The 26950-nt window shown below is 46.5% G+C and overlaps 1 protein-coding gene across 1 annotated transcript in view; it reads right to left on the minus strand.

Moving 5' to 3' along the window:
• LOC130861610 (uncharacterized) overlaps positions 1 to 26950 on the minus strand; it is a 169693-nt gene that overhangs the window by 64548 nt on the left and 78195 nt on the right. The window contains exons 29-38 of the mRNA XM_057750656.1: positions 23169 to 23380; positions 21355 to 21543; positions 20783 to 20922; positions 19441 to 19603; positions 19236 to 19322; positions 15339 to 15476; positions 15124 to 15243; positions 13911 to 14003; positions 10185 to 10402; positions 8154 to 8347 (exon numbers count right to left, since the gene is read on the minus strand). Coding sequence (XP_057606639.1) covers positions 8154 to 8347; positions 10185 to 10402; positions 13911 to 14003; positions 15124 to 15243; positions 15339 to 15476; positions 19236 to 19322; positions 19441 to 19603; positions 20783 to 20922; positions 21355 to 21543; positions 23169 to 23380 — 1554 coding nt within the window. The remainder of the gene's footprint in view (positions 1 to 8153; positions 8348 to 10184; positions 10403 to 13910; positions 14004 to 15123; positions 15244 to 15338; positions 15477 to 19235; positions 19323 to 19440; positions 19604 to 20782; positions 20923 to 21354; positions 21544 to 23168; positions 23381 to 26950) is intronic.

The raw sequence follows: 26950 nt of genomic DNA on the forward strand, positions 1-26950 counted from the left end.
GTTTTGATTCTGAGCCCAGCCAAGTTAACTGCATGCTAAAATTTAAAAAAATGATAATACTCTTCAGAGAAATATAAAAGAATCAGAGTCTTAACATCATTAAAATGTCCAGAATATAATTTCAAATTACTAGATGTACAAAGGAATAGGAAAATGTAACCCATATTTAAGAGAAAGGGCAATCATGAAGAGAGATCAACCCCAAGATGACCTAGACACTGGAATTAGCAGACGAAGATTTTAAAACAGCTCTTGCAACCATGCTCAAAAATATAAGGAAAATATTCTTGTATTGAATGAGCAGATAGGAAACCTCAGCTGCAAAATAGAAATTAATAAAAATAACCTAGTGGTGATTCTAGAACTAAAAAAATATACTAAATCTGTGATTTAAAAAAAATTATTGGATGGTCTTAAAATTTTTATTGGGTGGTGTTTGGAGAAGAAAGAGCTAGTGAACTGGAAGACAGATTGATAGATATCCAAAGAAAAGAGAAAAAGGACTAAAAAAGATCAACAGAGCCTCAGAGATCTGTGGAACAATACAGAAACTTCTAAAACATACGCAATTGGAGGACCTCCCTGGTGGTGCAGTGGTTAAGAATCTGCCTGCCGATGCAGAGGACACAAGTTCAATCCCTGGGTTGGGAAGATCCCACATGCTGTGGAGCAACTAAGCCTGTGTGCCACAACTACTGAGCCTGCACTCTTGAGCCCATGAGCCACAACTACTGAAGCCCATGCACCTAGAGCCTGTGCTCTGCAACAAGAGAAGCCACCACACTGAGGAGCCCACACACCACAATGTAGAGTAGCCCCCACTTGCCACATCTACAGAAAGTCCACACACAGCAACAAAGACCCAATGCAGCCAATAAATAAATAAATTTATTTTTTATAAAAGCTATCTAGAAAAATCTCAAATATTTGGAAATTAAGCAACACACTTCAAATATACGGGTCAAAGAAGAAGTCACAAGAGAAATGTGAAAATATTTCAAAATAAATGCTAAAAATACATGATGTCAAAATCTGTGGGATGCAGCTAAAGGAATGTGTATGGTTTTACATGCTCACATTAGAAAAGAAAAAAAGGTCTGAAAATCAATGGCTTGAGGATCTGCCATAAATAAATTATAAAAAGAAGAGCAAAGTAAACCCAAACTAAGTGTAAGAAAGGAAATAGCAGAGATAATGGCTGAAATCAATGGGATTGTAAAGAGACAACAAGAGAGAAAATTAACAGAACCAAAATTTAGTTCCTTGAAAGGATCAAAAAAATCGACAAAATCCTAGTTAGACTAATAAGGAAGAGGGAGAAGAAACACAAGTAACAACTCTCACGAATGAAAGCAAGGGTATTGTTATCGACCCTGCGTACATTAACGGGGTCGTAATGCACACAATGAACCACTACGACAATATATTTGACAATTCAGTGGAGGTGGACAAATTCCTTGAAAAATATAACACACAAAATGACACATGATGAAATAGGAAATCTGAATAGATTTATAAATCTATTCATTTTCCAAAAAAAAAAAAATTCCACAACGAAAACTATAGATGGATTTTTGGTAGAGTCCATTAGATAATTACAGACGCATTCACACACATCTTATACAAGCTCCTTCAGAAAACAGAAGGGAAGAGGGACTTCCCTGGTGGCGCAGCGGTTACAAATCCGCCTGACAATGCATCGGACACGGGTTCAAGCCCTGAGCCAGGAAGATCCCACATGCCTCAGAGCCACTAAGCCCGTGCACCGCAACTACTTAAGTCCGTGTGCCAAGAGCCTGTGCTCCACAGCAAGAGAAGCCACCACAATGAGAAACCCGAGCACCACAATGAAGAGTAGCCCACTCTTGCCACCACTAGAGAAAGCCCGTGCATAGCAACGAAGACCCAATACAGCCAAAAATAAATAAATGAATAAATTAAAAGAAAAAGAGAAAACAGAACGGAAGAAAGCACTTCTCCACTTCTTTTATGAAGTTAGCAAACAAAGGGAAAAAATGTTTAACAGTGAAAAAACTTGGCAGATACTGCCTTAATCAAGTGATCAAAACTGATGTCACCAATAGTACTGGGACAAACTGACATCAGGTGGTATTCTGCCATCAAGGCTTTTTTGAAAGCAGTCATGGGGAAGCATCCGAAAAACCTCAAATGAGGGATATTCTACAAACTGACTGACCTGTGCCATTTGAAATGTAATCATGAAAGGGACTTCCTAGGTGGCACAGTGGTAAAGAATCCGTCTGCCAATGCAGGGGACACGGGTTCAAGCCCTGCCCTGGGAAGATTCCACATGCCATGGAGCAACTAAGCCTGTGCGCCACAACTATTGAGCCTGTGCTCTAGAGCCCGTGAGCCACAACTACTGAGCCCATGTGCTGCAACTATTGAAGCCCACGTGGCCTAGGGCCCGTGCTGCACAACAAGAGAAGCCACTACAATGAGGAGCCTGAGCACCACAATGAAGAGTAGCCCCCGCTCGCAGCAACTAGAGAAAGCCCGTGTGCAGCAACGAAGACCCAAGGTAGCCAATAAATAAATTAAATAAATAAATTTATTTAAAAAAAAAATGTAATCATGAAAGAGAAAGAAATACAGAGGAACTGATCCAGAATAAAAGAGACCAAAGAAAGAACACAACTAAATGTTACACACAATCCAGGATTTTCTTTTACTACAGGGACATTAGTGGGACAACTGGTGGAATCTGAATAAGGTCTGTAGATGATGGCATTAAATAAATGTTAATTTTCTGATTTTGAGAACTGTACTTGTGGAATATAGGCAAATGTCTTTATGTTTTGGAAATAAACACTGAACTATTTAGGGATGAAGAACTATCATGTCTGCAGCTTGGTAAAACACAGCTCAAGAATAAAAAAATTTTGGAGACCTCCCTGGCTGTCCAGTGGTTAAAACTGTGCTTCCATTTCAGAGGGCGTGGGTTCAATCTCTGGTCGGGGATCTAAGATCCTGCGTGCCATGCGGCCCAACCAAGAAAAAATTTATATGCAAACAATAATGTTTTACACACACACATATAGAGGGAGACAGGAAAAAGAGACAGAAAGAGAGTAAAAATGAGAAAGCAGTAGTGATAAATGTCATTAATTGGTGAAGCTGCGTAAAGAGCCTGTGGGATTCTCTGTAATATTCTTGCCACTTTTCTATAAGTCTGAAGTCAAGTCAGAATAAAAAGTATTAGATGTAGGCACTTTGAAAATCAGTATGGAGATTCCTCAAAAAGTTAGAAATTGAACACCATATGACCCAGCAAATCCACTCCTGGGTATTTATCTGAAGAAAATGAAAACACTGATTAGAAAAGACATATGCACCCCTACATTCACTGCAGCACTATGTAAAATAGCCAAGACATGGAAGCAAGCCAAATGTCCATTGATAGATGAATGGATAAAGATGTAAAATATATATATATATACATACACATAAAAGATAGACATATATATATATAATGGAATACTACTCAGCCATAAAAAGAATGAAATCTTGCCATTTGAGACAACATGGATGGATGGACTTAGTATTGTGCTAAATGAAATAAGTCAGACAGAGAAGGACAAATACTATATGATTTCACTCATATGTAGAATATTTAAAAGAAAAAAAAGAAAAAAAGAGGGACTTCCCTAGTGGTACCGTTGTTAAGAATCCACCTGCCAATGCAGGGGACAAGGGTTCCAGCCCTGGTTCGGGAGGATCCCATGTGCCGCGGAGCAAGTAAGCCCATGAGCCACAACTACTGAGCCCATGTGCTACAACTACTGAAGCACAGGCACCTAAAGCCTGTGCTCTGAAACAAGAGAAGCCACCACAATGAGAAGCCCATGCACCACAACGAAGAGTAGCCCCCACTTGTCACAACTACAGAAAAACCCAAACAGCAACAAAGACCCAACACAGCCAATCAATTAATTAATTAAAAATAAAATAAAATGAAGTGTGAAAAAAAAAAGAATCTGCCTGCCAATGCAGGGGACATGGGTTCAAGCCCTGGTCCGGGAATATTCCACATACCGTGGAGTAACTAAGCCCATGAACCACAACTACTGAGTCCGTGAGCCACAACTACTGAAGCTCTCGAGCCTAGAGCCCGTGCTCTACAAGAGAAGCCACCACAATGAGAAGCCCACGCACCACAACGAAGAGTTTCCCCCCGCTCACCGCAACTAGAGAAAGCCTGCACACAGTAAAAAAGGTCCAATGCAGACAATAAATAAATAAATTTATTTTTTAAGAAATGAACAAATATAAAACAGAAGCAGAGTTATAGATGCAGAGAACAAACAGGTATTTGCCAGAGGTGGGGTGGTGGGGCAAGAAAGAAACAGGTGAGAGACATAAGTGAGGGTACAAATTTCCAGCTGCAAAATAAATGTCATGGCTATAAGATGTACAGTGTGGGGAATACAGCCAATAACTCTGTAATATGTTTGTATGGTGACAAATCATAACTAGGCTTATGGTGGTGATCGGTTTGAAATGCATAGAAATACTGTCACTATGTTGTGTAACGGGAACCAACAAGTGTTGTAGGTCGATTATACTTCAAAAACAAACTCGTAGAAAAAGAGATTACTCTTCAACAAGTGGTGCTGGGAAAGCTGGACAGCCACATGTAAAGAATGAAATTAGAACATTCTATAACACCATATACAAAAATAAATTCAAAATGGACTAAAGACCTAAGTGTAAGCCCAGAAACCATAAAACTCCTAGAGCAAAACCCAGGCAGAACATTCTTTGACATACATCATAGCAATATTTTTTTGGATTTGTCTCCTAAAGCAAAGGAAATAAAAGCAAAAATAAACAAATGGGACCTAATTAAACTTTTTTTTTTCCCGAGTTAAGTTTTATTTGGGCCAAAAGGAGGACTGCAGCCGGGGAGACAGCATTCCAGATAGCTCTGAGAAACTGTTTCAAAGAGGCAGGGGGAAAGATCAGCATATATGTGGTTTTGGTGAAAGGGGAAAACATGCAATCAAGCACAAATTGTTGACAGAAGTTTCTGCTAGTGTTGTGCAGGTAACTGCTAGTCACGAGGAGCAGTTGTCACCATGAAAGATTGTACTGCTTTTCTAGATTCGAGGAGATACAAGAATTGGGCTCATAAAGTTGGCTCCTGAAAATATCTAACTATCTAAAGATCTGTCCTGCCAGTTTTTTCCAGAGCACAGAGTGCCTCATTTCAGCTCTCTACCCTGAAGACCTTTCAGGAGGTGTTGGAAGTCAGCAGCTGCAGCAGCACATGATTTAATCTTTGTAGAGGCTGATGGCAAATCCCAACATGTAGAGGTTGATGGCAAATCCCAATGAAGAGTGCCAATTGTAGTTGACAGGGCCCCTCATGGTCATAAATGTGACCCTGCTTTGGGAGGCATTTCATGGCCATTTTGTCCCACGGTGCTAGGAAGGCTCATTCCTAGGTCTGGTGAAGATTGCGCTGATAGACCACTCAACGTGCTATTACTGGGCTAGATCTTTGTACCAAAGGTCAAAGGTCTCTGGACCACCAGTACTTCTCGTCTGCTATGGGACCTAATTAAACTTAAAAGCTTTTGCACAGGAAATGAAACCATCGACAAAACAAAAAGACAACCTACTGAACAGAGAAAATGTTTTCAAATGATACAACTGATAAGGGGTTAATATCCAAACATACAAACAGCTCATATAACTCAAAATCAAAACAAAAAACAAAAACAAAAAACCGCACAAACAACGGGAGTAAAAAACAGGCAGAAGACCTGAATCGACATTTTTCCGGAGAGGGTAGTCAGATGGCCAATAGGCACATGAAAAGACACTCGACATCATCAACCATCAGAGAAATGCAAATTAAAACCACAGTGGATATCACCTCACATCTGTCAGAACAGCTATCATCAAAAAGAACAAATAACAAATGTTGGCGAGGACATGGAGAAAAGGGAACCCTTGTACGCTGTTGGTAAGAATGTAATTTGGTGCAGTCACTATGGAAAACAGTATGAAGGTTTCTCAAAAAAACTAAAAACAGAACTACCACGTGATCCAGCAATTCCACTCCTGGGCATATATCCAAAAACAAAATGAAAACACTAATTCAAAAAGATACATGAACCCCAATGTTCAGAGCAGCATTATTTACAATTGCCAGGATGTGGACACAATTCATCCATCAGCAGATGAATGGATAAAGAAGATGTGGTATGTGTATACACACACACACACACACACACACACACACACACACACACACACACACATATATATATATATAATGGAATACTACTTAGCCATAAAAAAGAATGAAATTTTGCCATTTCCAACAAGGATGGACTTGGAGTGTATTATGCTAAGTGAAACAAGTCAATGAAAGACAAATACTGTATGATATCACCAATATGTGGGCTCTAAAAATAAAACAAGCTAGGGAATATAACAAAAAAGAAACAGACTCACAGATACAGAGAACAAACTGGTGGTTACCCGTGGGGAGAGGGAATAGGGGAGGGGCAAGATTGGGGTTGGGGATTATGAGGGTGGGGGATTAAGAGGTACAAACCATTAAGAATAAAATTAAAAAGCTACAAGCCTATATTGTACAACACGGGGAATACAGTTAATATTTTGTAATAACTTTAAATGGAGCATAACCTTTAAATTGTGAATCACTATTTTGTACAACCTATAACGTATATAATATTGTATATCAACTATACAGCAATTAAAAAAAAAGATCAGATTTGTGGTTACCAGAGGTGGGGGGTGGGGGGGATTAGAGGAAGGCAATCGAAATGTACAAACTTCTTGGTGAGAATGTAATTTGATGCAGCCACTATGGAAAACAGTATGGAGGTTCCTCAAAAAACTAAAAATAGAGTTACCATATGATCCAGCAATTCCACTCCTGGGCATATATCTGGTCAAAACTATAATTCAAAAAGATACAAGTACCCCTATGTTCATAGCAGCACTATACACAAGAACCAAGACATGAAAACAACCTAAATGTCCATCGACAGATGAATGGATAAAGATGTGGTATATAAACAATGAATACTACTCAGCCATTAAAAAAAAAAAAAAAACGCCATTTGCAGCAACACGGATGCAACTAGAGATGACCATACTAAGTGAAATAAGTCAGAAAGAACAAGACAAATGCCATATGATATCACTTCTATGTAGAATCTAAAATATGACACAAATGAACCTATCTATGAAACAGAAACAGAATCACGGACAGAGAACAGATTGCTGGTCGCCAAGGCAGAGGCGGTTGGGGGAGAGATGGAATGGGAGGTTGGGGTTAGCAGAAGTAAGCTTTCATATACAGAATGGATAAACAACAAGGTCCTACTGTATAGCACAGAGAACTATATTCAATATCCTATGATAAACCATAATGGAAAAGAATATTTATAAAGAGAATGTATATGTATGTATATATATATATATATATATATATATATATGTACAACTGAATCAGTTTGGTGTACAACAGTAATTAATACAACATTGTAAATCAACTACACTTCAATGAAAATTTTTTTAAAAAAGTACAAACTTCCAGTTAAAAGATAAATGAGTACTAGGAATGTAATGTGCAACATGAGTAATGTAATTAACACTGGTCTATGTTATATATGAAAGTTGTTAAGAGAATAAATCCTAAGAGTCCTCACCATATCTTTAATTTTGTGTCTGTACGAGATGATGGATGTTCACGAAGCTTACTATGGTAATCGTTTCCTGATGTATAATCAAATCATGATGCTGTACACAAACTTATACAGTGCTACGTGTCAATTATAGCTCAAAACTAGAAGAAAAAAAAGTGTTAGAAAACATTTGTTTGGGGAACACTGCACCTAACCTTCCTGGATATTTCCAACTTCCATTAGCATGTCAAGGCTCTGACAACTCCTGCACAAGGAAGCCTTTGTAGTATTTAGATAGCAGAAGATCCACTTTGTCTGAATGGGTATTAATTTCCGACAAAGGGGTTTCACCAGTGTGTAGACGCTGGAATACTGTGTAGGATTTCATCTACACTGTGGATTCATAGAAAGTGTGTGCCCAAGATTCACACTACCCCTGCCCCATGGTGTTCCCCAGGCCCTCACCCTCTCTGAGCATCTCCTTCTGCTTCAGCACGCCCGTGAGAGTCAGAAAATGGGGCACGGCTGCCCAGGTGGCCACTGTGTGCTGGGCTTGGCTCTGCAGGGTGAGGACCCGGCCTCCCCTCTGCTCTTCAGATGCCTTGAGGAAAAGCTGTGCTGTGTTTTGGTCCAGCAGTGCCTTGGAAAACAACCAAATCCTGGGAAGGAAAGTGACAGGGGCATGGAAAACACTGGCATCAATCCCTGAAGGCAAATGGTATTTTTCCCCTTCAAATAAGTAAGTCAGGCCATGAGAGGTGCGTTCCAGAACCCAACAGTCCAGACCCATCATGGGACTGCCTTGCTAGGCTCTTAGCCCACAGGGATGCAGTGTAATAGGGGGTTAAGGTCATGGGGCTTGAGGTCAGTCAAACGTGAGTTCAAATCCCAGTGCTGCTGCTCACTCACTGTGTGGCTTTACACAAGGACATAACCTCCCTGAACCTCAGTTTCTTCTGTAAAGTGGAGGAGAAAATGGAACTACTGATGTTGAGCTAACATTGCTGATGAGTTATTGATGCATATTAGTATGGTGAGGGATGAGGGGAAAAAACAGCCCCAGGAAGCCTGCTGTTAAACTTCCTGGAGAACTGGGGAAGGGGACATGGTCCCTATCACCCACATGGTATGTTCCTTATAGGACACCATGGGAGGTACTTCCCTCAGGTACCAAGACCAGGAACAAGATCAGCCATGCTTTCCTTGGTGCACTCTCACACAGGTATGTGAATGTGTGTGTGTTTTCCCACAAGGAAATGCACTATCTATAAATAATGCCATTGGTGGGTTTCGCTTTTTGCACTGGCTACTAGGAAGCTCCAAGTGAAATCTTCAATTCCACTCTAGAAAATGGCAGGTATTTTGTTTACTGATGCCACTTTGAGCACCTTCCCATTTTTCCTTCCCTTCACCCTAACTTCCTCATGTATTTTTTAAAACCCAGAATAAGAATTGGCAAGCTATGGGCCTGTGGGCCAAAACCAGCCCACTAGCTGTTTAGTAAATAAAGTTTCAAAGGAACTTGGCCACACCCATTCATTTACATGTCGTTTATGATGCTTTTGTGCTACAACAACAGAGTACTTGCAACAGAGACCACATGGCCCACAGATGCGAAAACATTTACCATCTGGCCCTTTACTGAAAGTTTGCCAATTCCTGACCTAGAACAATATACATTTTCATAATCTGCCTCAAACCCTTTTTAGATTGGGAATAAGGATGTGCAGTCAGACAGATGGATGAATAGGCAGGTGGACAGACAGCCGTAGACAGTAATTCCAGGGACAGGGTTATCTAGGACCATGTCCAAAGCCTTAAATCTCCTTGAATTCAAAAAAGCTGCCAAAGCTGGGACTGCAGAGGAAAAAGGGAACGAACATTTAACAGAGGCCTAATTTGTGCCAGAATGTGCCGTGCTCAGTGGAGCAGTTTTACGGCAGCTGGGAATGAACATTCTCACAGGCCAGATGCTGGTTTGGAATTCACACGTGCTGTTCAGTTAATCCTAGAACAACCCGAAGAAGCAGACTGAGGAACTGAGGCACAGAAGGACACAGTGTCTCGCCCAAGGGCCCTGAGGTAGCGATGGCAGAGCTGGGATTTGAACCCAGGCTGGTTCCCTATCCCAGGCGTAGTGAAAATGTCAATATGCGAAAATAAGTCAGAAATGACAAAATGGAGGGAAATACACCAACATATTCCCATGACTGCCTCTAGTGATCTTTGTTTTATCCCTTATTCATCATTACAATCTTTCGAGTCATCTATAATGAATGCCATTGTAACTAAAAAGGAAAACAGATCGAAGTGTAAAACTGAATGCCTCCTCCCTTCCATTCCCTAATGCCTTAAAATCAAGAACAGCACAAATGGGGGTAATTCAGGCACAGTCCCAGAGGGCTCCTCTGGGTGTTGACTTCCCATCTCCCAGGATGCCAGCCTTTTAACCTCAAAGGTCCCCTCCCCCCTCGCAGGCCACCTGGGGGTGGTCACCTGGCTGGGGCAACCTTGCCAGACAGCTGCAGCTGAACAGCCCTGGGGGCTCTGAGGACCTCCTGGCAGAGGAGGACACTTATACCCCAGCCCCGGCTGTTCCTTCGGGCGTCCTGGCTGGCGTTGGCCTCCAGCAGAACCATCTTCTCACCAGACACATGTACAGACAGGGAGCCGTTGAGGCTGCGCTCTTTGTAGCGCCGGGCAGATGCCTGGACCTGCAGGGAGGCAGGAGAGGGCTCAGAAGCAGAGTGGGGACAGGAAGGGTCTGTGGGAGCTGGGTATGCAGCAGGGCCCCTTCTTCCAGGAAGTCTTCCCGAGCCACTCCAGCTCTGAGCATCACCTAACGCAGCGGACAGCAAACACTTGGGAAGAGAAAGAACACAAGAGAGAAAAATGGGGGACAGGCTTCCCTGACCCCAAATCCCGGTCCAGGAACACAGTCTCATCTTGTCCTTTCCACCACGTATGAAGTGGGATTTCTGTCTTACAAATGAGGAAACTGAGGCTCACAGAGGGTCACATATTCAACCTGGGCCTGCCTGGCTCTGAAACTCATGCATGTGCCTGAAAGGGGGCTGCTGGGGAAAGCAGAGGACCCCTGTGCAACTCAGTTACAGAAAAGGATGCTCCCGACAGTGCCCCCTGGGGCCCAGGGGACCCCTAGAAGATCTGGAGATCAAAGGGGAGAGTGCCCAGCGCATGAGGAGGGGCCGCCCTAGGGGCAGACTGGAGCAAAGCTTTGACAAGACCCACCAGGGTGATGGGGAGCTGGGGGAGCAGTGAGGCCCACTCCTCCACCAGCTCTGCAGGACCTGAAGCCCCTTTCCTGATCTGGGCCTCAGTTTCCCCATCCACGGGGTAGAAACCGGCCTAGTCCAGTCTGCACGTTACAATCACTTGCAAAGCTTTTAAAAGTATGCCTGGTCCCTCCATATTTGAATAGTGATAAAAAGAAATGAGCTATCAGGCCATGAAAAGACTGCATATTCTAAATGAAAGAGGCCAATCTTTTATTTCAAGGCCACCTACTGAATGAGTCCAAGTAAGTAATGTTCAGGGAAAAGGTAAAACCAAATAGAAAATGGCTCAGTGGTGGCCAGAGGTTAAGAGAGAGGGAGGGAGGAATTGATGGATCGAGAAGGATTTTTAGGGCAATGAAACTACTCTATATGGTACAGTAAAGGCTAATATATGACATTATGCATTTGGCAAAACCCACAGAATGTACGACACAAAGAGTGAACCCTAATGTAAACTATGTACTTTAGTTATTAATAAATTAATATCGGTCCATCAATTTTAACACATGTACCACACTAATGCAAGCTGTTAATAAGAGGGGAAAGTGTATTATGGGGAAAGGAGGTATATGGGAACTCTCTGTACTTTCTGCTCAATTTTTCTGTAAACCTAAAACTGCTCTAAAAAATGAAGTTTATTAACTTTTTAAAAAGTGTGCCCGGGACTTCCCTGACGGCACAGTGGTTAAGAATTCGCCTGCCAATCCAGGGAACACAGGTTTGATCCCTGGCCCAGGAAGATCCCACATGTCACGGAGCAACTAAGCCCATGTGCCACAACTATGGAGCCTGTGTGCTAGAGCCCGTGAGCCACAACTACTGAAGTCCACATGCCTAAAGCCCGTGCTCCACAATAAGAGAAGCCACCACAGTGAGAAGCCTGCACACTGCAATAAAGAGTAGTCCCTACTCTCTGCAACCAGAGAAAGCCCACGTGCAGCCACCAAGACCCAACACAGCCAATTAACTAATTAATTATTTTAAAAGTGTGCCTGGGACCCCCTGACCAATCAAATCAGCATCTCCAGCCTGGGGTCCAGGTATGTTCTAAAACCTCTCCAGGTGATTCTAACATGCAGCTTGGGCCAGGAACGTCCAGGGTACACCATGTTTTCTCTAATTGGCTTCTGTGGGCCCAAGGGGTCCTACAGAGCATGCCTTCTCAACAGGGGCAATATCGCCCCCAATGCATGATTGGTTCTTGGGGGGGCATGTAATATAAAACTTCTTATATAAGGTATAGATATGCATCACCACATAACAGAAATACAGGACATCTGTGGACGTAAATTTTCATGGAGGGGACGATTAGGAAAAGTGTCTAAAAAGCCTCCTTGGGCAGGGAGGCAAGAATGAAAATTAGGTTGAAAAACACCGGTGAAGAGGTACCCTGGGGAGAATTTCAAGAGGGTGGATGGGGTTGAGAAAGCCGAGCTCCTGCTCCCATGCCCAGCCCCCATTCAATCACAGAGCTAATGTGAGCAAAGGGTTCTGCTGCTTTAAAAAGTAGTAATAGGGACTACCCTGGTGGGTCCAGTGGTTAAGATGCCAGGCTTCCAGTGCAAGGGGTCCGGGTTCGATCCCTGGCCAGGGAGCTAGATCCCACATGCTGCAATTAAAGACCCTGTGTGCCACAACTAAGACTCAGCGCAGCCAAAGAAATAAATAATTTTAAAAATAAGTAAATAAATAATTTTTTAAAGGTAATAATAAAGTACGAACCCATTAGCTGACCCAGCATCAAAGCTTCCAGCAGGACCACCCCCTCACCCCTTGAGTGCCGGGGGCTTCATGGGCTCTGCAGCCAGACTGACTGGGTTCCCATCTAAGATCCTCCGGTTATGTGCCCTGTGACCTTGTACAGGTCACGTCACCTCTCTATGCCTCAGAGTCTCATCTGCAAAATGCCAAGACAGCAGCACCATGAGGCATCCGTGAGATGATCCACATAAAGGGTTGAGAACAGAGCCCGGCACATGATAAACAGTCGATGGACATCAGCTCCCATTATTACTGGTGGCAGCGACAGCATGTTTTCAAACCCGAGATGCCAGCTGCCCTCAGATGTGCCGTGATTGTATACACTTCCTCGAAAGCAGAAAGGCTGCTAATGAGACAACGAACCAGGGTGGATTTGAAGACACGTCCTGATTTCAGAGATACTGACATGCGAAAAAAAACGTGTCTCTGAGAATGATCAGTTTCCATAATTCAGAGCCCTTCTCCGGCTCCACTCGAGTTTTCAAAACCCACAGGCACAGGGCTGAGGCTGCAGCAGGCATTTAAACACAGCTATTGAATTCCAGTCTTCATTCCTGTTGGGATCACCCACCTACACCTCCTTCTCCCCAGCCCACAGCCTAATTCCTGCGTACACAGCACACAAGGCCTCTTCAGCAAAGCAACCAATGTAGGGGGCTTTCGAAGGAGCCGGCTCTGGGGCAGCAGAGCACAGCCTTCTTACCTGGTCTCCTTTCTCTGCCCCTTCCTTTCCTTGGAGAGTGAAACCCTTCGGTGTTTCTACCCCACACTGAGCAAAACACTCCAGGGTCTAAAAAGCCATTTTGAAGGCTCATATGGCTTCTCCCAAATCCAACTACAGGATAGGGTTTGGAGGACAATTCTGCTTCTCTCCATTTTCAAGGGTGAAATGTGATCCTTTCACCCCACCAGGGAGTTAAAAACCCTTCTTGCCTGGACAATCACTTCCAAATGATGGATTTGGAAACCTCCCTGCCATCTGTTCTTGATTCAGGAGGAGCTGTCTGGCTAAGCTTCACATTGTGGTGTGGCCCCCCCGCCCTGCTCCCTCCCTGGGGCATCCATCCTCCTTTCCTTCCTCCTCATCTCCCAGCAAGCTGGCTGCTCACAGACAACACTTGGCAGGTAGTTGAGGTCATCCCAAAGGGGCCACCATCTGTACCTGTAAGTTTGGAGGAAATGTTGGTCCGTGGGGATGTCTGAGCTGGAAGGAAAACACCAAGTGGGAATCAGACCCGTTCAGCTGGACTGAGACCTGTTGGGAGGGGGAGTTGGAGAAGCGGGGTCAGAGGGAGTAGAGTGAGGTGCAGAATCCCAGAAGGTGGTTGGCTGGGCACCAAGGAGGGACAGGTCATCCCAGAGTCATCTGCCCCAAACCCAGGCCCCACAGCAGATACCAGAAGCCACCATCCTCCCTGGACAGTTCTCAGTCTCCATCTCTCTGAGGCTGCGTTCCTCGGAAGCTTGAGAAGTGAGGCCCCAGACACGGACGGGGCTGGGAGGGTAGCTCTGGGATCCCAGGCCTCTTCCTTCCCCTGCCATGGTGCCCGCTCATGCCTCCCATGTCCACGGCTGCCATTTACTTGACCCTGGCCATGAACCAGGCACTGGGAAGATGGCTTTACAATTATCATCTTATTTAATCATCACCCCTGCTCTCATAGGCTGGTATCACAATTGCCATTCATAGCTGGAAAAACTGATGCTCCGTGGGGTTAAATAATTTACCCAAGGTCACACAGCAAGTCAGTAGTGGAGCTGGGATTTAAACTTGAGATCTCCTTGGAGATGGGACTAGAAACGCAGTCATCTGTGCAGCCCCAGTACATCACACAGAGCCTGGCATACAGCAAAGACACAATCTGTATGTGGTGAATTAATTAATATACCTACAGTGGCTGCTATACATTTACCAAAATGCACGTCCTTTTCCTCTGGCTAAAACTACATTTCTCAGCCTCCCTTGCAGCTGGGTGGGGTCACATGATGAGTTCTGGCTAATGGAATGCAGGCAGGAGTGGCATGGACTACTTATGGGCCTGGCCAATGAAACCTCCTGCATAATTCTCACCCTCTTTCCCCCCATTAGTCAGCTGGGGCAGAGAGATGGAGGGAGCTTGGGTCCGCGAGTGACTGTGTAGAGCACAGCCACGCTGCACTGTGATGTGACTGCGGAATAAACTTGCACAGTAAAGCAAACTTTTATTACAACAGTGCATCCTGATTCATCACACGCACCCTGCCAAAATAAAGGCTGTGCTGCCAGCTTGCCAGGGCCACCCAGCCACCTCCTCAGCTGTCCCGTACAGGACCCCCGCTCACTGACATTAAATCCCCTCCTCCCTCAGCAAGGAGGCAGAACTCGGCCTTCTGACCTGGGATGTGACGTTGTGGTTGATGGCAGCCCGTAGGTCCACACCGCAGTCAAACGCTCCCTGGTGACTCCGTCTGAAGACAATGTCCCCATCCAAACTGAGGGCCTGGGGGAACCTCAGCTGGGAAGGAACAGACAGTACCCTTTACTCTCACCAACAGTCAAGCTCTGCCTGGAGGCCACCAACCAGTGACTGCCCAACCTGGGGATGGGTACCTGGGAGGAGTGAGACACGTCCAGAGCGAGGCTGTGCCAGACTTCTCCATGCCGAGATCTGTCGTGGTGCAGACCCTTTAAGTGCAGCAAGACTTTCTGGTTGACTTTCAGAGTGGCCTCGACATCCTTGTTCTTAGCCTGGGTGTACAAGAACAGATGGCACTGAGAGAGGGGACTTCTCGTTGCTGAGTGCCACACTTGAAACCCAGCAGTCAAAGTGGTCCCAAGATTAACGGGTGAAAGCACAGTCTACACTGTCCTGCTCACAGGAAAGAAAGTGCAGGGCAGGAACACATGGCGTCTTTGAACAGGTATGGTAAACTCCAAAGCCCACAGGGAGGGTTAATGGAGTGGGCTTGAGGGCCTGTGTCTCATTCACTGGGAGAGCCCTGGTATTAGTCTGTTCTCACTGCCATATTCCTAATACTCAGCACAGGTCCTGGTGCATAGCAGGTGCTCAATAAATATCTAGAAGAATGCAGAATCGCTAGTTGTAGTTATAGCCTGAAGCCCCAAGGCCAAAGCCATGCTAAGTGGAAGAATGTTAATTCACATTGTTGCAGGCAGAATAATACCCATCCTCCCAAAGATGTCCACGTCTTCAACCTTGGGACCTGTGAATTTGTTACCTTACAGGGAAAAAGGGACTTTGCAGTTAAGGATCCTGAGATGGGGAGATTATTCTGGATTATCCGGTGGGCTAATCACAAGGGATCTTATAAAAGGGAGGCAGAAGGGTCACTGTCAGAGAGAGTGGAAGATGCTACTCTGCTAGCTTTGAAAATAGAGAAAGGACGCATGAACCAAGAAATGTGGGTGGCTTTCAGAAGTTAGAAAAGGCAAGGAGGGACTTACCTGGTGGGACAATGGTTAAGAATCCACCTGCCAATGCAGGGGACACGGGTTCAAGCCCTGATCCAGGGAGATCCCACCTGCCACGGAGCAACTAAGCCTGTGCACCACAACTACTGAGCCTGCATGCTGCAACTACTGAAGCCCATGCGCCTAGAGCCCATGCTCTGCAACAAGAGAAGTTATGGCAATAAGAAGCCCATGCACTGCAACGAAGAGTAGCCCTCGCTCACTGCAACTAGAGAAAGCCTGCCATTCATCAACGAAGACCCAATGCAGCCAAAAATAAAATAAATAAATTTTAAAAAGAAAAAAAAAAGGCAAGGAAACAGATTCTCCCCTGGAGCCTCTAGGAGGAATGTAACCCTGACAACATCTTGATTTTAGCCAAATGAAACCCATTTTGGATTTCTGATCTCCAGAAACGTAAGATAAATTTGTATTGTTTTAAGCCACTAAGTTTGTGATAATTTGTTATAGCAGCAACAGGAAATACACACACCTAGTTAATCACTTATTCACTCAACAACCATTTAGCTTCTGCCACATGGAAAGTGTAAGTAGCAGGTCACCATCTTTTCCCACCTGTGTTGACTGTTAAAAATGTCTTCCCACAGAATTTTATCATTGGTGTATGTCTTTAAAAGAATACATGACTTGGGACTTCCGTGGTGTTCCAGAAGTAAAGAATCCACCTTGCAACGCAGGGGATGCGGGTTCGATCCCTGGTCAGGGAACTAAGATCCCACATGCCACGGCACAACTAAGCCCGTGCGCCACAACTACTGAGCTCTCGCACTTCAACTTCAGAGCCTGTGTACTGCAAACTACAGAGCCCACATGCTCTGGAGCCTGCATGCCACAACTAAAGAAGAAAAAATCCTCACACCACAACTAGAGAAGCCCGTGTGCCACGATGAAGATCCCACGTGCTGCAACTAAGACCCGACGCAGCCAAAAATTAATTAATTAATTAAATTTAAAAACAAATACATGGCTTTATTTTAGAACCAAAATGGAGGAAGCATAAACAAAGGTCCAAGAGAAGAGAAAAACGTGTGTCATTAAACAAAGATAGGGTTTTAAAAAGAAGAGACAGCCGAATTAAACTAAATTAAAGGATCCCCATCTGCCTGGTTCTAGCCTGTCACTGTCAGGTGGGATTTTAGGCCCAGAGAGTCAAATCTTCCATTTTTTTAAAATTAGAAGCAGAGATCCGGGTTTTACTCCAAATCTTCTGATTTTAAATGTTGACGATTTATTATGTTTTTAATTTAAATGCTAAGCAGGCCAAACAAAACACATCTGCAGGTTGGATTTGGCCCGCATCGCCATTTTGCAATAATATCCGGTTTAGAAAACAGTACACACCACTGGGAAACATTTCTGCAGGTGTTCTGGGAATCCTGCCCGCTATTTCCCCTCAGCGGCTCCAAGGACCTCAGCTACCAAACCTGGGGGCCACTCACAGCCCAGTTTAACAGGAGGGGAAAGGAGGCCCCAGGAGCACAGGCTTCACTGTCAGACCTCTGGATACCCCACCAGGGAGAAACCATCATCTTCCTTGTCCAGGGCCCAGCACACAATAGGTGCTCAGTAAATGCTTGCTGGAGCATGGGGTCACCTCCTGGAACGTCTACTCCCAGGGGGGTCAGGAAGACGACTTGGATGAGGGCCTATAGCCATGTCATAACTACTCAAGAAAGAGTATTATACCAACACTATAGTTCAATCCTCACAACCACTCCGTAAGAGATGAGTGTTGCTGTCTCTATTACACAGACGAGGAAACGGGTCCAGAGATGTAAGATAGTCTGCTAAGGACACAGAGGCAAAATGGGTTTCACTCTTAGGAAGAATAACGCCAAGACCCCCTACGTCAGGGGTTAGAAAACTACGGCCTGAGGCCCAGACCCGGCCTGTTTTTGTAAATCAAGGTGTCTTAGTTCAGGCTGCAATAGCAAAATACCACCAACCAGTGGCTCAAACACCAGAGAGCTGTTTCTCACAGTTCTGGAGCCGGAAGTCCAAGATTAGGGCGCCAGCATTCTGGTGAGAAACCTCTTCCTGGTTTGCAGACAGGCTGTCATTGTCTTTTTTTTTTAATTTTTGGCTGCTCTTCATTGCGGTGCACAGGCTTCTTATTGTGGTGGCTTCTCTTGTTGCAGAGCACAAGCTCTAGGCATGTGGGCTCAGTAGTTGCAGCACACAGGCTCTAGGGTACAGGCTCAATAGTTGTGGCACACGGGCTTAGTTGTTCCGCAGCATGTGGGATCTTCCCAGACCACGGGTCAAATCCATGTCCCCTGCATTGGCAGGCGGATTCCTAACCACTGTGCCACCAGGGAAGTCCGCAGCTGTCTTATCCTTGGGTCTTCATGTGGTAGAAAGAAAAGGTTAGCTCTGATCCTCTTTTTGGAAGGACACTAATCATAAGGGCTCCACCCTCATGACCTAATCACCCCAAAGACCGCACTTCCAAATACCATCACATTAGGGCTTCAACATATGTCTCTCAAGGGGACACAGACATTCAGCCCACAGTAAAAGTTTTATCATAACACAGTCATGCCATTCCATTTGTGTGTTTCCTACGGTGTTCTTGTGCTACAAAGGCAGAGATGAGTTGTTGCAACGGAGGCTGCCTGGCCTGCAAAGTCTACAGTAGTTACCATCCGGTCCTTCACAGAAAAGATTGGTGCACCCTTGCTGTAAATCACATATATGATGGACTGTAATAGCACTGGGGCAACAGCTATGCATTAAGCACTGACTATGCGCCAGGCCCTGCGGCTGCCAGGGTCCCAATCGTGAATGTCACACTAGCAGAGGGTCCAGGTTGGGGTCTCTATCCCAAGAGAAGCTGAAGGTTTCTAAGTGAGAGATGTTGGCATGTTGAAAAACTCCCTCAAGTAGATGGCATCAGACAGAAACAGTGGAACAGAACACTCAGGCAGGAGAATGCTTTGTCTGCCCAGTTGAGAGAAGATGGCAACCTGAACTGGGGACCGCTGGGGTGGAAAGGTCTCTGGGATCCTCACTTACCGTGTGCCGATTCCACGTAACCACGCACCCCTCCAAGTTCCTGGGGATGGCCTTGCCGTCGTATGGGTGGGTCAGGCCCGCGCAGACCTGGAAGGGACAACCACACACGTGCACACGCGCACACACACAGAGACGGGTCAGAGGCAGATGGGGGCCTCCCTCCCGCTCTTGGGGCCCTTCCCACTGTACCCTGGGGCCCACTCACGTAGGGATGCCCGGCCTGGTAGCCCAGGACTATGGTCTGCAGGGTCTCCTCCTTGCTATCCAGGACAACCCTCGTCTCCAGGGAGTAACGCTGGTGCTGCAGGTCCACTGTGAAGGTCTCCTGCAGGAGGACACTCTGCGGGAGGGGCAGAGTCCAGCAGTGCCTGGCGTGGAGAGGGGCAACAGGCCAAAGCCATTAAAGCAGCTGGCAGGGGCAGGGGACAACTGTGCCACGGGCTCAGCCTGGGCCTGTTCTGCAGAGTTAAGACTTTGTCACAGACAGGAGAAGACCCTCAGGACACACATCAGCCCCATGCATCACATTTGCCAGTCAACACCCATCTGCCATCCTGCTGTGCCTGCTCGACAACCCAGTGAGCTGGGCTCAGCTGGGTTAACCATCACCACACGGCAGCAGAGACCCAGGGTCCAGGCAGCACGTGGGGTCTGGAGCTGCACAGCCTGGGGCCGGAATCCAGGCTCAGCCTTTCACCAGCTCTGTGACCCTGGGCATCAGAGGACGTAACTGACTTCTCTGGACCTTAGTCTTCCCATCTGTAAAGTGGGGGCTAAAATAATAATACCCAACTCCCACACAGTGGTGGGGTCATTAGGGATAATGTATGTGCTGGGATTGCAAACTGCCTGAGGGCAAGGATTTCTGTCCTTTTCATTCTCTGCTGCTTTCCACAGGCCCAGAAAAATGCTGGGCACATAGTAGGTGCTCAATAAATATAAATGAAATACAGAAATGAGTAAGACCTTTGTAAATGACAGCTGCTGTTACTTTTGGGTTATTGAAGCTGTTTGTTTTTTTTTTTTTGGCACACTGGCTTAGTTGCTCCGTGGCATGTGGGATCTTCCTGGAGCTGGGATCGAACCCGTGACCTCTGCATTGGCAGGCGGATTCTTAACCACTGCGCCACCTAGGAAGCCCCTGAAGCTGTTTTGATAGTAAATGGCTAAGGCTCCCAGCTGGTCAGTGCACAGCCTGGACTTCAGGTGGGGTCTGCTGACTCCAACCCCGTGCTGTTCACCCGCCGCAAAGAATAAGCTTTTTAACCAGCTGTGCCTCCAGGAACTGAAATGGTTCCCCGGAGTAGCTTTCAGGCTGGGGCGATGAGACTGATTTCTGCGCCTACCTAGCACACTAAAGGAAGGGTGTGAGGGATGTGGGGGCTTTCAGGGGGGCAACTTGTGTCTGAGCTCTGGGTTCTGTCTGAGCCCCTCCAGGCAGCACTGCACACTCCACTCCCTGGTGACCCTCCAATGCGGGAGAAGGCGAGACTCAGGCAGCCACCACACCTCAGGGGAATCAGCCTGGGGAAAGAGGCCACACATACCTAAGGAAGAAGGTCCCCTGCTTCTGAAACAACCTCCTGTCTTCCGTCAGCTCCTCCAGTTCACCTTCCAACTGTAGGCCCTGAGGCGGACCCCTGGCACCGGCCCCCAGAGCCGTCAGCGACACGCGGCTCTTCCACGGCTGTAACGAGGACCAGGCTGATGGGGAGGGATGCCCGCAGGGTCCAAGCTGCTAAACATCCTGCCCTGGGGGTCACCAGAGGCACCTCCCACTGCCCACTCATCACCCCGGGAGTGACCACCTGAGAAAGGCTGCTGAACTGGGCTGCAGCCTCCACCCCATCGAACCAGGAGGTTGCACAGGCATGCTGCCATGGCCAGACCTCCCCAGGCACCCAGCGGGAACAAAGGACTTGGGCTTCCAGCTCCAGGTGGCACACCTTTGCACCGGGGTCTGTGCTAATACAGCTGGGGTCCATTTTACAGATAAAGAAACTGAGGCTCAGGGAGACCCAGGGTCATAGGCCAAGCTAGTAGCCCTTTCCCAACCCAGGTGAGGGATTCGTGGTCTCTCCACGGCAGAGCCTCCAGCACAGGCCACCTGGCCACTTACCTGCTCCGAGTGCTTGTAGGCCGCTGTTAGGTTCAGCTCCCTCTGAGTGCCCTTCAACCAGCAGTAAAGGATCTTACGGTCCCGGCTGTTCTCGGCGTGGATCTCGCTCTGCACCGCTGCGCTCCAGGCTGATTCAACTTCACTACGGCTGTGAAAGATGCTCTGTGCCAAGGCTGTCACTGTGGAAACCTGCAGTGAGGATTTAGGAGGCTGACCAAGGCCTTTGCACACCCTATTTCCTCCTCCTGGAATGCCCTTTCCCCCCAGTCCCACTTAGTGAACTCCTACTCATCCTTCAAAACCCCTCCAATGCCATCTCTGTGAGGCCTTTTCTGACTGGCCCAAGCAAAATTGGTTATTAAGTACATGGTCATGAGGGAAGAGGAAAAACTGCTCTTTCTCTCTCAACCCTGAACGGAGAAAGTATCAGAGTTATCAGAGAAGGCAATCCCGTCCCCCCTCTCCCCTTCAGCTCGAGGAGGAAATACGATCTCACTGAGCCACTATTATTAGCGGGCAGGGTCTCTGTGTCCCAAAGGGCACACACTTGCAGGTGGCCTTCTCTCCCTGCATCACTGGCATGGTCTCCAGAGCCCTGGGAGGAGCTGGCTGTTATTTTGGCTTGTATTGGAGCTGGGGGAGGTAGACCACTTTAGCCTTGCACTGGGCTGTGTACCCCAGCCCACTGCCCTTGGCCCAAGCTCCACTAGCAACATCAAGGTGCCTCGTGCCCTGCTGTCCTCTGTCCCTTGTTCACACGGCTCCCTCAGGGGCCTCACAAGGCGACGTGATGGGGCAAAGGTGGGGTTTGGGAATTACTAACCCTCCTGCCAAATGCTAGAACTCCCCAGGACCTTATCCCATACATCACTGACTCAGGTCACCCCCAGAACCTGCAGGCCCTTCACTGCCGACTTCCCCATTTCAGGACACGGCATCTACTTCCACCCAGCTACTTGGGCCAAAAACTAGGGGGCGTTTGTCTCTTCTTCACCCCTCCCCCAAATCAACCCATCAGCAAATCTGTCAGCAAATCAGTCAGCTATCACCTCGGCTGTCATCTCCTGAGCCAGGCCACCATCATACCGCTCCCTGCGCTGGATCATCGGCAGGAACGACCTTGTATCCTCTCCTGGCTGTATCTGTCACACAGCAGCATCCTCGAGGTCCCTAAGCTTGCCAGGAGTCACCTGCTCCTCTGACTCTACCCTGGTGCCACCTGGCTCCTGCCTTAGAGGGGACCGAGCTGTCCCCAGATGAGCCCACTGAGCTGCCTCCTTCTAAGCCCAAGTCAGGCCTGGACCATCCGCTGTGCCTGCTCATCATCCCAACACAGGGAGAGGCTTGATGTGCCAGGTTCCCATGTGCGACACCAGGGAAGTCCTTCTCTGGTTGGTTTTCTTCCAAACTCTGTTAAACACTTCTGCGATCAAACATGTGCAAAGGAGCAGACTTAATTACACTCAGCAGGTGGTGGGAAACTGACCCACATCCTTAAAGTTTCCATTCTGGGTTTTGGCAAAAGCCTGGTGTCTACTTGTTTCCGAAGTACCAGCTCAATCTACTTTCAGATTTTATCAGCTTCTAAGCAAGTATGTGGGAAACTGAGATTTATTTTGGGGTCCACTCCCCCAAATTCACTTGGCAATCAATTCTAAAGAGTATGGATACTGGGTGAGCCAGACTTCACACATCTGTGACCTGGTATTGACCCCAGGACCTCGGTTTTAACCCTCTGCATGGAAGATCTGAAGTACAGAAAATCAGGCTCCCTGGCCGCTGGAGGTAGGGGGTGCATAGCCAAGCACGCGCACCCGGAGGTAGGTGGTAGCTGGGGTGTAGACGTGGATCTTGCCCTCCTTGTGGAGGCCCTGGCTTTTGCAGGCCACGTTCATCACCAAATTCTTGAGGATCCAGGCCTTGCCCAGCGTCAGCTCCAACACAGCCTGGAACGTGGCTCGGTGGGGCCAGTACAGCCTGTGAGCCCCGGAGACCATCAGCCACGGACTATCCAGGTTCACAGCTCCTGCGAGAGGCAGAGAGGGAGAAGCTGGTATCCCTGGCAAGAAGGGAGCTTTTGGCAGGCAGCAAGAAGCCCCCCCAGAGTCATCACGGTCACTATGGGCATATCTCAAACCTAAGAATGACTGGGACGGAGCATGAGGGAACTTTCTGGAATGATGGTAATGTTCTGAATTTTGACAGGCGCTTGGGTTTCACAGGTCTGTGTACCTGTTGAAACGCATCAGATGGTACCCCGGAGATGTGTGCATTTAGTTCCAGTTAATGATACAATACTGAAATCTTTAGGGGTGAAATGTATTGAAGTTTACAACTTAATTTGACCTGCACCAACAAATGAGATGGATGGATATGTGGACAGTTGTGTAAGAAGGCAGGTGGAATAAAATGCTAATGGTAGAATCTAGGTTGAGAGTATGCTGCTGTTCACCGCACAATTCTTTGCACTTTTCTGTATGTTTGAAATTTTCTCAAGATGACATGTTGGACAAAAGAAATGCTGGGAAAAGTTGGCGAGGGGGCACTGGGGTGTGATGATCAAGAGCATGGCCTTTACTCTTCCAAGCTGTGTGACCTCTTCAAGCCTGTGCTTCCATCATCTGTAAAATGGGTACAACTGTACTGATTCCTGGGTCTTGGGACAGAGGAAGCTCCCATTCAGAAGACTAAAGGCCAATCATCACCATTACCAAAAAGCTGACGTTCTGCGTAAACTTTTGCTCTCCCATGATGAACTAGAACCAGGTTGCTGGACTCCTCTCCTATTTTGTAATGAATACTCCCAATTCACTCAAGGACTGATTCAGTAAATATTGCTTGAGACACTTGGGACTTGGCAGTGAACAAGGAGGCATAGTCACTGCCTTCATGGAACTTGCAGTCTAGGGGGCGGGGGGGGAGAGATCTTGACCAAATAAATATATAATGAGACCTACCTAAGTAGAAAATGCTGACTGCTAGGAAGGAAAAGAAAGAAGGAGTTAGACTAAGGTCAGGCAGGTCAGCGAGGGCTCCCATGAACACAAAACCATTGAGCTGAGCCCTAAGTGAGAGGCAGTGGAGTCTGTCAAAGGGAGGAAACCCTCCCACACCTCCTGCTGGAGATGGGAGATTCACTATGTGGGGAAATTGAGGCGGAGAGGCCAGGATGCAGGGAGACCCGACACAGTGAGGGCAGAGGGTGAACTGCTGAGTTGAGAACAGGGAGATTCTGAATAGAGTGTAGCTAGGCGCCCTGCCCTGCGGTACTCGTCCCACAGGAGACGGAAACATTGCTCCACAGGAGAACAGAATGACTGGAAAAAAGAAAGGTCCACAGATATGGGCCCCAGGGTCCTCAAGGAGAGCCAGGACCCCACCCAACCACTCAACAGGGAAGCCCACCAGTCAACAAGAGCACCCGCACCCATACATATATACAATGGAATACTACTCAGCCACAAAAGAGTGAACTAAGGCCATTTGCAGCAATGTGGATGGACCTAGAGATCATCATACTAAGTGAAGTCAGAAAGAGAAAGACAAATACCATATGACATCGCTTACATGTGGAATCTTAAGAAATGATACAAATGAACTGATGTACAAAACAGAAACAGACTCACAAGACATTGAGAACAGACTTGTGGTTGCCAAGGAGGAGGGGGCTGGGGGAGGGAAGGCGTGGGAGTTTGGGACTCGCAGATGCAAACTATTATACGTAGGATGGATAAACAAGGTCCTACTGTAGAGCACAGGGAACTATAGTCAACATCCTGTCATAAACCATAATGGAAAAGAATATGAAAAAGAATTATATGTATGTACAACTGAATTACTTTGCTGTTCAGCAGAAATTAACACAACACTGTAAATCAACCTTGCTTCAAGAAAATAATTTTTTAAAAAAGAGCACCCCCATCTCCCCCACACAGAGAACCTCCTTCCAAACAAGTTCCAAGTGACCAACTCTTTTTTTTTTTTTTTTTTTGGCCATGCCTTGCAGCACACAGGATCTTAGATCCCCGACCAAGGATTGAACCTGTGCCCTCTGCAGTGGAAGCACAGAGTCTAAACCACTGGACCTCCAGGGAAGTCCGTGAAGTGACCGACTCTTAGACAAAAGTACATACCCAAGTCTTGCCTGGCATGTGGGGAAAGCCAGTAACAGGAACTTCAGAAACAAAAAGAAAAAAAGAAACTCAGGGTGAACAGATCAAAGCCCCCCATTTCTATAATTTATGCTCTCAAAGAAGAGAAGATAATGCGTTGATGCAGCAGGACACTCTCAGAAAAGAAATGTCAGGAACAAAAAAGAGTTCTTGGCAATACAAGCTAGCCAAAATTACAACAATGGTAGAAGGGCTGGCCGATGAAGTTGAGGAACTCAGCCCTCACATGAGAACAAAAGGACAAAGACAACAAAGGAGGGAAAAGAAAGAAAATTAAAGGCTTAGTTTCTGAGGACAACATCTGACCAACAGGAATTCCAGAACACAGAAGGAAGGAAATTACCAAAGAAACTGTACAAGAAAATTACCAAGACCCAAATGATGTGTCTCCAAATGCAAAGGGCCTCAGTGCTCAGTAAGCTGAATGAAAAGAGATTTACACCAAGGTTCATCATCATAAGATTTAAAGACACTAGGAATAAAGAGAAGCTCCCAAAAGCTTCCAGAGAGCGAGAAAAGGGTCATGGACAAAGGATGATAGGTCAGAAATAGCACCAGACCTTTCAACTGATTCAAACGGACTGTGGAGGAATGTCTTCAAAATCCCAAGGGCAAATTATTTCCAACCTAGAGTTCTCTATTCAGCCAAATCAAATAAAGACAGTATAAACATTCAGGGTTTCAAAATGTTTACATCCTGTTACAGGTTGAGTTGTGTCCATCAGAAAGATATGAAGTCCTAAACCCTGGTACCTGCAAACGTGACCTTATTCAGGAATGGGGTCATTGCAGATAAAATTAATTAAGAAGAGATCATACTGGAGTAGGGGAAGCCCTAAATCCGATATGACCAGTATCCTTATACAAAGAGAGAAGTTTGGACGGACACACACACGCCCCCCCCACCACGTGACAATAGAGACAGAGATTAGAGTAATGTAGCTACAAAACCAAAGAACATCATGCATCAACAGCCACCATCAGAAGCTAGGAAGATGCAGGAAGGATTCTACCCAGGGTCACAGAACATGGCCCTGCTGACACCTTAATTTCAGAATTTTAGTCTCAAGGACTGTGAGAGAATAAATTCCTGTTGTTTTAAGCCACCCCGTTTGTGGTACTTGGTTAAAGTAGCCCTAGCTAATGAATACACGTCTCATGCCCCTTCTCTCAGGAAGCTACTGGAAGATGTTCTCCATCAGAACGAAAGAACAAACCAAGAGAGAAGATGACATGCATGCAAGAAGCAGGAGCTGCGGCTCAGAGAAGTGGAAGGTACTCCCAGGATGATGGCGAGAGGATGCCCCAGGACCATAGCTCTGCAACTGGTCTACACTGGGCAGCAGGACAGAGGCTCCACAAACAGGGTCTACAAGAAAAACATGAGAATTGACTGAAATTCATAAGTAAGCTGATGTATTTGA

This window comes from Hippopotamus amphibius, chromosome 9 (genome assembly GCF_030028045.1).
Source record: "Hippopotamus amphibius kiboko isolate mHipAmp2 chromosome 9, mHipAmp2.hap2, whole genome shotgun sequence".
NCBI classification, from domain to species: domain Eukaryota; kingdom Metazoa; phylum Chordata; class Mammalia; order Artiodactyla; family Hippopotamidae; genus Hippopotamus; species Hippopotamus amphibius.